Raw genomic sequence first — 12,966 nt, forward strand, 5'->3', positions numbered from 1 at the left:
GAAGCACTGAGCGTGTTACAGATGAATGTGGGGAGAAACACTGAGCGTGTTACAGATGAATGTGGGGAGAAACACTGAGCGTGTTACAGATGAATGTGGGGAGAAACACTGAGCGTGTTACAGATGAATGTGGGGAGAAGCACTGACCGTGGTACAGATGAATGTGGGGAGAAGCACTGAGCGTGGTACAGATGAATGTGGGGAGAAGCACTGAGCGTGTTACAGATGAATGTGGGGAGAAACACTGAGCGTGTTACAGATGAATGTGGGGAGAAGCACTGAGCGTGTTACAGATGAATGTGGGGAGAAGCACTGAGCGTGTTACAGATGAATGTGGGGAGAAGCACTGAGCGTGTTACAGATGAATGTGGGGAGAAGCACTGAGCGTGTTACAGATGAATGTGGGGAGAAGCACTGAGCGTGTTACAGATGAATGTGGGGAGAAGCACTGAGCGTGTTACAGATGAATGTGGGGAGAAGCACTGACTGTGTTACAGATGAATGTGGGGAGAAGCACTGAGCGTGTTACAGATGAATGTGGGGAGAAGCACTGAGCGTGTTACAGATGAATGTGGGGAGAAGCACTGAGCGTGTTACAGATGAATGTGGGGAGAAGCACTGAGCGTGTTACAGATGAATGTGGGGAGAAGCACTGAGCGTGTTACAGATGAATGTGGGGAGAAGCACTGAGCGTGTTACAGATGAATGTGGGGAGAAGCACTGAGCGTGTTACAGATGAATGTGGGGAGAAACACTGAGCGTGTTACAGATGAATGTGGGGAGAAACACTGACCGTGTTACAGATGAATGTGGGGAGAAACACTGAGCGTGTTACAGATGAATGTGGGGAGAAGCACTGACTGTGTTACAGATGAATGTGGGGAGAAGCACTGGGCGTGTTACAGATGAATGTGGGGAGAAGCACTGACCGTGTTACAGATGAATGTGGGGAGAAGCACTGAGCGTGTTACAGATGAATGTGGGGAGAAGCACTGAGCGTGTTACAGATGAATGTGGGGAGAAGCACTGAGCGTGTTACAGATGAATGTGGGGAGAAACACTGAGCGTGTTACAGATGAATGTGGGGAGAAGCACTGGGCGTGTTACAGATGAATGTGGGGAGAAGCACTGACCGTGTTACAGATGAATGTGGGGAGAAGCACTGAGCGTGTTACAGATGAATGTGGGGAGAAGCACTGACTGTGTTACAGATGAATGTGGGGAGAAGCACTGAGCGTGTTACAGATGAATGTGGGGAGAAGCACTGAGCGTGTTACAGATGAATGTGGGGAGAAGCACTGAGCGTGTTACAGATGAATGTGGGGAGAAGCACTGAGCGTGTTACAGATGAATGTGGGGAGAAGCACTGGGCGTGTTACAGATGAATGTGGGGAGAAGCACTGACCGTGTTACAGATGAATGTGGGGAGAAGCACTGAGCGTGTTACAGATGAATGTGGGGAGAAGCACTGGGCGTGTTACAGATGAATGTGGGGAGAAGCACTGACCGTGTTACAGATGAATGTGGGGAGAAGCACTGGGCGTGTTACAGATGAATGTGGGGAGAAGCACTGGGCGTGTTACAGATGAATGTGGGGAGAAGCACTGACCGTGTTACAGATGAATGTGGGGAGAAGCACTGAGCGTGTTACAGATGAATGTGGGCAGCAGCACTGAGGGCCTGATTCAGACCCGCTCGGAAGCGCTATGCACTCGCAAGCGGGTCGATGGTGGGGCATTGCGCAGTGTGCGCAATGCGCGTGCGCAAGCCCCGGAACGAGTGAGAAATTCACTCACTCAGGGGCTCTCTACAAACGTGGTGGCTGTTGATGTTCATTGACAGCTCGCCCTGTTTTGTAGGCGGGGTGGGGGGGTGGCCGGACAAACGGAGGCGTTCCTGCCATTTGTGGGCGGCCCTACTGACATCACGAGTGATGTCAGTAGTGAGCTTCTGGCTCTATTAGAGCTGGAAGCTCACTGGGGCTTGCGACAGACGAGACCCTACCATAAGGTACAGATGAATGTGGGGAGAAGCACTGAGGGCCTTATTCAGAACCGTTCGCAAGCGCTGAGCGCTAGCAACCGGGTCGATGTTTGCCCACTGGGCATGCGCACGTCGGAGCCGGCTCACACTCACAGCCCCCTCTCTTCACTCTCCACAGCCGAAATAAAAAATGGCGGCGATCGCGGGACCTTTTATACAATCCAAAACCTGTGAGAATTCGACAGCGGGATGATGACGTTTTGCCTCATTTTGAGATCCGAGTCAGACAGGAAAACCCGAGCCGGCTCGGATCTGACTCGGATCCCCTAAGTTCGGGTGGGTCCGGATCTCCAGAATCTGAACCTGCTCATCTCTACTAGGATCTCTGGGACTGATTCAGACCCGCTCGTAAGTGCTATACACTCGCAAGCGGGTCGATGGGCGGTCAGTGTGCACGCGCCAAGTGCGCACTGCGCGTGCGCAAGCCCCGGAGCGAGAGACAAAATTCTCTCGCTACGGCGCTCGCTACAAACGGGGCGGCTGTCGATGTTGATCGACAGCCAGCCCCGTTTAGTAGGCGGGGAGGGGGGGTGGCTGGCCAAACGGAGGCGTTCCCGAAGGAACGTCTGCCATTTGGGGGCGGCCCTACTGACATCACGAGTGATGTCAGTAGTGAGCTTCCGGCTCTATTAGAGAACAAACAGAGAAAATGGGACTATCAAGAAACCAATGAAATCTAGCTCATAAGGGGCGGGATGCATGACGCATAATTTTCGGTAAAGCGGTGCTTTGTGAGTGAAGTCCCCCGGTGTTATTCTGTGCAATCGCTGAATGACACACGCGCCACGGAGGGTGCTGGGAGGGATCCGATTGGATTCCTCTCACAGCACCCTGCGGAGAGAAACCCATAGGCTTCTATAGGGTAACGCCATCTGAAAATGGATTTACCCACCGCATCCAAGCCCCAGAGTGTGTCGCATTCCGAGACTTGGTGCATATGAGAAATGCGGTCAAACCCGCATTTTCGGGGTTCGATTTCTCCCTTTGCTGCATCCCACCCAAAATGGTTGTTTCCATTGGTAATATTATACCGTAAGACTAGTATTGTACTGAAAGACAATAATTTACCATACCTGCTACTTATTTACATATTTACACATTTATATTGCATACTCACACTACTCTGTATGTTGTCCCATATTGTAGAATTATGGTGGTTTCGTGCTTTGTGTTCTTCAAAGCTACTTTTTAGTTGTGTTGCTACATAAGGCGCTAACTGAAATAAAACAGAATAAGAATAGTTACAATGGTTACAAGAGTTTTGGGTACAAAGCAAGTTGGATGACTAACTTCCTTTCATCTAGAGGAGCTTTTGACACTATAACTTATAAGCTTTCAGTATCAGTTTGACAGGAGTTTCAGTCACACTTCTGGTAATTGGGGGTCCTCTTCCGTTATCTGACTCTGAGATCATCTAAATGTGCACAAAACGTGTATTTCGTAAATATGCATATTGTAAACCACAAGTATTTGTTACAAACTGTAAACAGTCCCACAGTAGATTTTGCACTTCTGCACATTTGCACTTCTGTCAATGCAGGCTTTTCTTTGTTTGATTTAACATTGCAAAAGTAGGATTTTGGCACTTATAATTCCGTATTTGTTTTTAAAGTGTGCATACAGCACATATGAGTATGTGTGTGCCTGTGACTTCCTGCTTGCCTCTATTCTCTACCTCAAATCATTACACTCCTGTTCCTGTCATATGCAGCACTGTCCTCACTTCCACATTCCCAACTCATTACCCAAAAGAACAATGCGGTAATGTCCTCAACTACAATAGGTTGTACAGGTATGATCTGGTTGATGTAACCTGGCCAGCCTCAACACTGGGGAGATTATGGATGAACATCAGAATATTGAATACAATGGATGCTCTGAGCAGGGGCATATCTACTGACTGTAGTAACCCATGAGGCTAATGCAGGACCCAGAATTGAGGGGGCTAATGATGCATATTCAGAGCAGCAAGAATTATTTACAGCTCCAGGGGCTTCCTTTCTCTGGTAGGGTTACCACCCACCCGGGATTAGTAATCCTGCATGGGCAATGTCAATATATCCCACTGGGGGCAGTGTTGGCATTGTCACTGTGTGTCATGGCTAGGCTGTGATCTCTGCTGCTCCAGCCCACCACCTCTGAGTGTTCCTTCTGGCTGAGGACTTATGCTGGGTACACACTAGACCATGTTTATTGTGTACAACATCGGCAGCAGCAGGACCTGGCAGGGGTGCCAGCATCAGCAAGTGCATACACACTTGCCAATGCCGGCAATGACGGTGGGGTCCAAGCTGCATTCGGCAGCATGCCCCCTTCTAATGATGTCGCCTGACAAACCTTCATGCATCAACGACATAGTGGGTACACACTGGCCGATGTGGACGATATGACAAATTACGTCTTAATATATATGCATCACACAGCTCGTGTACAAGAGCAACCCGTAATATCAGCACTTACACCTACACCATGCTAGGTGTAAGAGATCCTTCTGAAATAGACTTGCACTCGGCATATGCACAATTCAATATAGGGAGATCTGTATGTCCACAACACTGCCATGACGCTCGTGCAAAACAATTCTCCTTAGTGCTTATGCAGAGTTGATAACTAGAAACTTGTATTTCACGCAAGGGAAGAAACAGCTGAGATGTGTCTGACTTAGAATCGCCTGGAGATAATGTGCCCAGAGAGATGCGTATGATTGCTATAGCTACAACCATGAGCAGCACCTGCTTTCGGATGGCAAATCAGAATTTGGCCCTCAGCGTACATCAGGCCCATTCAGTTGCTATAGCATGTCTCTGTGATGGGTGGAGCATTTACATTGTGTTAGGATCTGTGGTTAGTAGATCATTTTAGTTGCTATTGAGACACTGCATTTATTCCTGTCTGTCTGTGTGCTGATCTAATGTGTTAAGTAATTACAGTATCAGCTGCACACTAATTGATTGTTTTGTCTGTGTGCACAGGCCAGGTGCAGGAGTCTGTCATTAGGGAGGCTTGCAGGCCTTGCTCTGATTGGGCCCTGTATCTGTTAAGTTGCAGCCAGTTCTGCACTCCTTGCCAGTGATAGCCTTTCCATGTGTTTCCAGTTGTGGCCAGTCTCCTGTTTGTTTAAGTTGAGTTCCAGTGCTCCTGTTAGCTTGATTCTTGTCTACCTGTTTGTACCATCCAGGCGGCACAGTCCGTATAATATCTGCTATTTGCTGCATGTGTCATCTAGGTGGCACAATGTTCATTCCTGCTGTCCTGAGTGTGCAATCCAATGCACCCACACCTGTGTCAACCCGGTGACATAGGCCGCACCTCAGCGTCCTAAGTGCGCAATCCGGTGCACCCACGCCTGTATCAACCCGGCGGCAGAGGTCGCACCTCAGCGTCCTAAGTGCGCAATCCAGTGCACCCACGCCTGTGTCAACCCGGCGGCATAGGTCGCACCTCAGCGTCCTAAGTGTGCAGTCTTGAGCACCAATGCCTATGTCAACCTGGCGATATAGGCCGTACCTCAGTGCCCTTAGTGCACAATTTTGCGCACCAACGTCAGCGTCTACCAGCCAAGGCCTACCAGTCCAAAAGGCTGCTACATGGCTAAGCCGCATCCAATTCAGCCCAGAGGCTGCCGCTCGCCAAGGCTTACCAGCCCTTAAGGCTGCTACATGGCCAAAGCCGCATCTTGCTTCTCAGCCCAAAGACAGCTCCTCACCCTGACTTGCCAGTCCTCAAGGCTGCAACACCTCACCAGCCCTCAAGGCAAAACAGCTGCCACTAGCCAAGGATTCCAGCTCTCAAGGCTGTAGCTGGACTTTCCTATTTCTTTCAGTGGTTATCATCTCCAGTCTACAAGGGGTACCCCCAACCTATTTCCTTACAAAATCCGCCGCTCTACAGTCATTGGCGTCGATTCCCTTCAGGAATCATTACACATTGGAGGGCAATGTGGTTAATCCAATTGTACATTGCTGTAAGTTCAAGTACAGAAGCTGTGTGATTTTCTTTACAGCTAATACATATGAAGAAGCACATTGACAGTTATTATTATGTGCATGTTTCAGAACAAATGGCCTATTGGTGCCTGCTCGGTGCTGCCTATGGGTTGTATTTGTATAATCCATAGGAAAACATAGCTGGTCGAGTCTCACTCAGAGTTTCAGCAATACATTAGACTCATCTTTCAGCTATAATAGCAGCACCTGGTGGGGATTGTTGTAACATTCAATAATTGTCATGATATCTTTTAAGGATGTTTTTCTCTAAATAGCCAAAGTAATTAAATGCTGACTACTCTGGGAGAATAGAATAGACTGCAGCTGGAGTATAAACTGAGAGAAAATGGTGGTGATTAAAGGTCACACATCTTACCTCCTGTTCATATATAAAGAGAATGATTGCCAGTGTAACCTCAGTCAGAAGAATGAGCAGGAGCAAAATGAAAAACTAAAACAGACAGAAAAAATCTGTTACTATTCACTTTTCAATTTACTGACAGTTACAGCTGATTACACGTCATTGGTTCAGCCAGGGCTGTTTTTCTGGAAAAATAGGTACAGGACCTGTAGGTGGAGCTACTGGGGGTGGAGCCATAGAGAAACAATTATATTTACAGTCGGACCTGGATAAATGGGATCTCAAGGGATAGCACGTTTAATTTCACTTAAGGGATCTATTTATCAAGTAGTGAAAAGCGTGGAGAAGTGGACCAGTGGTGAAGTTGCCCATAGCAACCAATCAGCTTCTACCTATTATTTTATAGACTGTACTTGATAAATGCTTCTTCAAAGCTGATTGGTTGCTATTGACAACTTCTCTACTGCTTCACTTCTCCACACTTTCCACTGCTTGATAAATAGACCCCTAAAAGAGGTAACTCACTTATCCAGTTTCTCACTTATCCAGATTCAAGAAGTGTTTGTCTCACTTATAGAGGTTCTCACCCCTGTAAGTCCAGGTACAGACATATAGAGACTTGTCAAAACCTGTACTAATCCCAGTTACAGAGGTTCTTAAGGCGGTCGTCTCATTTATAGAGGTTAATAAACTGCACTAACCTCACTTAAAGAGGTCCTAACAGCAATCATCTCAGTTATAGAGGTGATTAAAACTAATAATCGAGAAAAACTTGTCTCAGTTAAAGAGGTTTGGCAGTCTCACTAATACCCTTTTTACACCGACCTGAAAATCCCGGGTTAATGCATGTGAACATGCATCAACCCGGGATTTTTGTCTGTGTAATTGGATCCACCCGGGTCCAGGGACCCGTGGATCCAACTTGGGTAGTTTGCAGGGTTGACCATGGGTCGTTCCCGGGTCACCCTGCAGTGTAAATGGCAATGACCCGGATCATGCTGCATGTCGCCTGATTAACCAACTTCAGTGGCGCTTGGAGATGACATCATCTCCAAATGTCCACTGCAACCAGCGCCAGCCTGAGCAGCACAAAGCAGTGCACTCCACCTGCCCTCCCTGCCTTTGGTCCACTGCGGAGTGAGATAAGAGGGTCGGGAGGGGGAGGAAAGTGAAGATGTGCTGCTCACCTGTGCAGGAAGAGCCGGGTCAGTGCTGACCCGGCTGCGGTGTGAATGTTGCCGACCCACAGTGTAAAAGGGGACTGTCCCGGGTCTGATCTGAGCTGGAAACATGTTCCAGACCGGGACTTTTGGTATAAAAGGGGTATCACAGAGGTTGTTTGGTGCAAAAATGCCGGGACCACACAATTAGTCCCAGTGATAGAGGTTTCCCACTTATCCAGGTCCACTTATGACTGTATATTATATATACATTTATATTTTATATACATATATATATAGTATTTTGAACAGAAGGCACTCAAAAGGGACTTACTGTAACTTATGGAAAATACATTTTGGGCCAGGACATTATGTCTAAGTTAATAAGAGGTTCAGGAACTGAGGATCTGATTCAGAGTCACGCGGTAGTTGCGATCACTCGCACGATGTGTATGCAAATTGCGTAGGCAGTTCAATCGCACAGCAATGCCTTAGCACGCCCAGTATTTCTTAGACAGCGATCACATAGTGTATGCAGACACCCACCAGCCTGTCTTAAGACGCCCACTTGGGCACGTCATGTCCAGGAAGTGTATGCAACCATCGGTACATCGGGTAACATCGTATTCTTTCGCAGCGCTTGAGGTTGGCCATACCCTGCCGCAAGCACTGCGAGCACTTTAGTGTAAAAACAAGCCAGGTGACGTGTACTATGATGCTGTCTTATAATTATGCACACCTCTAAAACGCTGTTGAAATGCTCAGGCACGCCTGCGTTAGCACCTCCACTCCCCAGTTTTAATGGCCAGCCCCTGTTACCACCTACAAACGGCTTTCCCTGTCACTCACTCTGCTGGGCTGTCTATGCACAGCGAGCGAACGCATTGTGAACTTTAGCTAAGGTATGCGCATGAGCACTGCGATGCATACACATGCTCACGATGCATGTTCACAATACATACCATCGGCAGCAGCAAGCGTTTGCATTTTAGCGAGCGGGTCTGAATGAGCGCCTGAGTTCCTGCTGAAAAATAGCACTACTGTAGTTTCAGCAATATACAAGTTCATCCAATTTAATGTTCCTATAACTGGTTAGACCTTCTACGTTTGATTAAACAGCGGACAAATTTGGAAAGTATATTTAAAGGTTTGCACCTCTCAACAGAAACATAGTTTTTCTAAAAATGAACAGAAATTACGCTGGGCAATACTTTAAATGTAACAATATAATCAACAATTTAAAGCTGCATGTGAAAAGGGGTATAAGTAATATTTGATGGTGATGCTTGTATATATGAGCTTCAAGAAAAACAGGCAATTACTGGTGTGGCACAAAATGTCGACATTCAGAATGCCGACATAGACCTTATGTCTACATGTGACATGTCAGCATACACTTCAGGGATCACTTAAACTGGCACTCACTTCAATTGAGCCTTTTGGAATATTGGCCCTCATTCAGAGGTTGTCGCTAGGGCGCGATCGATCGTATCATAAAAGAGTGAGAAAATGCAAATCGCAGCGCACATCGTAGGCGAGGAAATTCCCATGACAATGAAAACACACCTCCTGAGTCTCGTAAAGGGGTGAGCGAGGACTACAGTCGCAGAAATTTGTCGGTCGCTGGCGCCAAGCTATGTGACCATCGTGGTTTTTTGGCAGAGTCAAGTTTCCACATCTGCACTTTCGATGGTTCTTTTGCCTATTTCGATGCGGATTCAAGCAGCGCGCAATTGCTTTGTTTTTTTTTTCTGTCTATTCTTCTAATGTAAATTTTCCATGTGTTTTTTGATGTTTGGTTTAAGAAATCTGGCTATGGGCTTTATTATTTAAAAACAAAAAAAAACAAAGCATGCTGGGATGTGCAGTACCACAAACCTAAACAAATATAAAAAAAAATCTACAAAAACATGTATTTAGCATTTGAACCAAAAAAAAGGGAATTATGATTATTAAATGTATTTTAAATGGTTTTGCAAACAAATGTAATTTAAATATCACATACCGAGACCAACCAAATGTAATGTCCTTTTAAAAAGAAAGAAAAGCCAATTAACGCAACCACTTTGCTACTATACATTGCAATGACAAACACCTGTTACTTTGTTAATTGACTCCAGACATCGGCAGAGGCAGAAACCATCTCCTGCAGTCGCAGTGCTTGAGGTAGACCCTGGGCTCACTCAAGTACTACGAGAAGTAGCATCTTAAAGGCTGCGGTATGACGTGTGCGATGACCCGCTCAGTAATTTATGCACACCTTGAAATCTCTCTTTTTACGACAAACACGCCTGCATTCGCAGCGCCACGCCCCGTTCACATGCACCTTCCCCTGTTATCACCCACAAACGGAACTATCTGTCAATCAGAGCTACGACCAAGTAGTGACTGATGACAGACTCCATATAGCTCGCAAGAATTGGCTTGCGCACGCACAATGCCGACTACAGGCATGCGCACATGACAAAAAATCGCTCGTTGCGATCGATCGTGCCCTAGCGACCGCCTCTGAATGAGGTCCATTGTCTTTCCAATATACTAAACAATTCCCTTGGAGTTTAAAAAGGACAAGATAGAAACCCAGGACATGTATATATATTTACTGGTATGCGTTCGGCATCCCGGCGGTCAGGATGCCGATGCTTACATTACCGGCACCAGAATACTGACACCGGTAAGAATCCCGGCGCTGGCATCCCGACTGCCGGGATGCCAATGGTAAGTAACAGGGTGGGGGGAGGGTTAGGGTTAGGGGTTAGGCACTATAGGGAGAGAATTAGGTTTAGGCATTAAAGGGGGAGGGTTAGGTTTAGGGTACAGGCAGGGAGAGGTTAGGGTCAGGCACTAGGGGGGAGGTTAGGGTTAGGCACCAAAGAGGTGGGGTTAGGGTAGGAAGAGGGTGAGGGTTAGCACACAGACCAACAAATGTCGGTATGTTAACCCTGTCGGGGTCCGGCGTCGGGATTGTGACCGCCAGGATCCCGACTATCGGTATTTCATACTGGTTCCGTATTACATGGTAATGCAAATGTCTGAACAGCTGATCATGTGGCACCAACTCAAAGCATGAAGAATTTAGAAATTGTTCAGACCAGAATTGGTAAGAAATGAGTGACATTGACCGTGGAATTATTTTTGGTGCCAGACAGGTTGTTGAGTATCTACGAAACTGCAGATCTCATGGAATTTTGCACCACAGTTTACAGAAAATGGTGTCCAAAACAATAAACTTCCAGTTCTGTGGTCAACCTGTCAATGAGAGAGGTCAGAGGGGAATGCCAGACTGGTTTAAACTGCCAGAAAAGTGACAGTAACTCATGTATACATTACAACAGTGGTATGCAAAGAACAAATCTTGAAGTGGATTTGCTACAGCAGAAGACCATGCCAGGTTCCACTCCTGTCAGTTAAGAACAGGAAACTGAGGCTACAGTGGCCACAATAAGAAAAACATTTCCTGGTCTGACAAATCTCAATATCGTTTTCGACATGCAGATGGTAGTGTGAGAATTTGGCATAGACAACATGAATCAATGGATTCATCCTGCCTTGTGTCACTGTTCAACATCATCTCAAGCTGGTTCCACAAACATATCAATGAGTTCAGGGTACTGTAAACCTGCGTACACACGGTACGATGTGTACCCAGCGATGCGATCCACGATCCGCCTGCCGACTTATCGGGTGGTCTCCACACACAGAGCGATCCGGTGCCCGACCGCCCAATATGCGGCCCCCCTGCCTTTCCCAGAGACCTGCATGGGAAAGTTCACCGCTTCTCCAGATTTCTTGTGCATGCAGAAAGATCTGGAGGAGCGACGGACGACCCCACGGGAGTGCGCAGTGGATAATATCATGCTCACAAGCGATATCTTTCCAATCCGTCGGATCGGCCGCTATATCGCTCCGTGTGTGGGAGGCCTTAAAGAGATTTGCAGCATCAATGTGTTATCAACAGATTTGGAGCAATTGTGTGATGCCATCATGTCAAATGGGGCAGAATCTCTAAGGAATGCTTCCAGCACCTTGCTGAATCCATACTACGAAGATGTTAGTCTCAGGCTGTTCTTAGAGCAAATGGGCGTCATACCCAGTGCTAGAAAGTTGTACCTAATAAAGTGGTCGCTGTGTATAAACTGCATTTATTTGTCTGTCCATAAAGATATATTACATTGAATACTCACTGTAAGGAGTAAGCATTTGTTTTCTTTAATAGCACCCATACATCCTAGGAATCCAAATACCATTATGATACAGCCAAAGAAAATAAAGACATTGCCAATTGTCAGAGAGGGAATTTTTGGAAACAGGGTCCCGTAGATATTGTGAACGACAAAGTAAATTCCAATGGCTACTATGGAGCATCCAACTGTCTGTAAAAAAATAAGGAATGTTATTCAGAACATTGTACAAGAGAGGAAAAATAACATAGTATTTGCAAGTAGTAATCCTTTTTAGTTTGTGTTTATTAAAGTACATTTATTTTAAAAAAAAACAACATCAAAATTCACCTTATGTTTCGATAGTATAAATTAGGGATGTGCAGGCTCGGTTCTACTCGGTTCCGTTCGTTTTTTTTTCCCGAATCTTATTGGGTTTCAGCTGTCACGAGTTTTGGATAGCCAATAAGATTCGGTAAAAAAAACCGAACGGAACCGAGTAGAACCGAGCCTGCACATCCCTAGTATAAATAATACACATGTTAAATAATGTATTTTACGTCTTTTTCACATGTATTCATAGGTATGGTATCACTGATAACATTGTAAATTCTTGAGATGTTTCGATAAAATTATTTAAAAAAAAAGTACATTTATTTTTTTCACTAATTAAAATGTATTTGCGCACTTGCAGTGTCCTAACCCCTCCCCCCTCCATTGCCCCAAAAGATACAAGACAACAAAAACCCAAGAAAAAAACAAGGCACTACATTTTTTGAATCATGTGTTGGGAATAAACGCTCGGTTTTACTCGGTTCTTATCGCCACTTTACCGCAAATTCGGATTTATTATATTGGCTATCCAAAACACATGATAGGCGATAGCCAATAGAATGCCGTTTAAAGATCCGAGTAAATCCGAGTAAAACCGAACTCGCTCACCCCTAGAATAAAGGGAATAAAACATGAAACAACAACAACATATTTTATGCAAATGACACAATATTTCCATATAGAAGCAGAATTTGGGATTGCAAATTGTCAATAAAATGTAGATAAAATATAGAAATATAAAATATAGAATAGTGGTGAGGAGCCATTCTCATCATTCTCAAGATCATTAAAGCCATTTTTCATTTAATAAAATATTAGAAATATAATACATGAAATAAAAACTGTGCTGGTGGCAAACCAGATAAACCATATGTATATGACTACCAAGCATTTTCTTCCATCCCAGAAATTCTAGCAGAGAT

The 12,966-nt window shown here is 45.6% G+C and overlaps 1 protein-coding gene across 1 annotated transcript in view; it reads right to left on the reverse strand.

Moving 5' to 3' along the window:
• Positions 1 to 12,966, reverse strand: part of CD53 (CD53 molecule) — a 48,410-nt gene that overhangs the window by 7,468 nt on the left and 27,976 nt on the right. The window contains exons 3-5 of the mRNA XM_088467428.1: positions 11,735 to 11,923; positions 6,406 to 6,480; positions 3,161 to 3,259 (exon numbers count right to left, since the gene is read on the reverse strand). Of these exons, the coding sequence (XP_088323554.1) occupies positions 3,161 to 3,259; positions 6,406 to 6,480; positions 11,735 to 11,923 (363 nt within the window). The remainder of the gene's footprint in view (positions 1 to 3,160; positions 3,260 to 6,405; positions 6,481 to 11,734; positions 11,924 to 12,966) is intronic.

The sequence above is a fragment of the Taudactylus pleione genome, unplaced genomic scaffold (assembly GCF_031769625.1).
Source record: "Taudactylus pleione unplaced genomic scaffold, aTauple2 ptg000010l, whole genome shotgun sequence".
In the NCBI taxonomy this organism is placed as follows: Eukaryota; Metazoa; Chordata; class Amphibia; order Anura; family Myobatrachidae; genus Taudactylus; species Taudactylus pleione.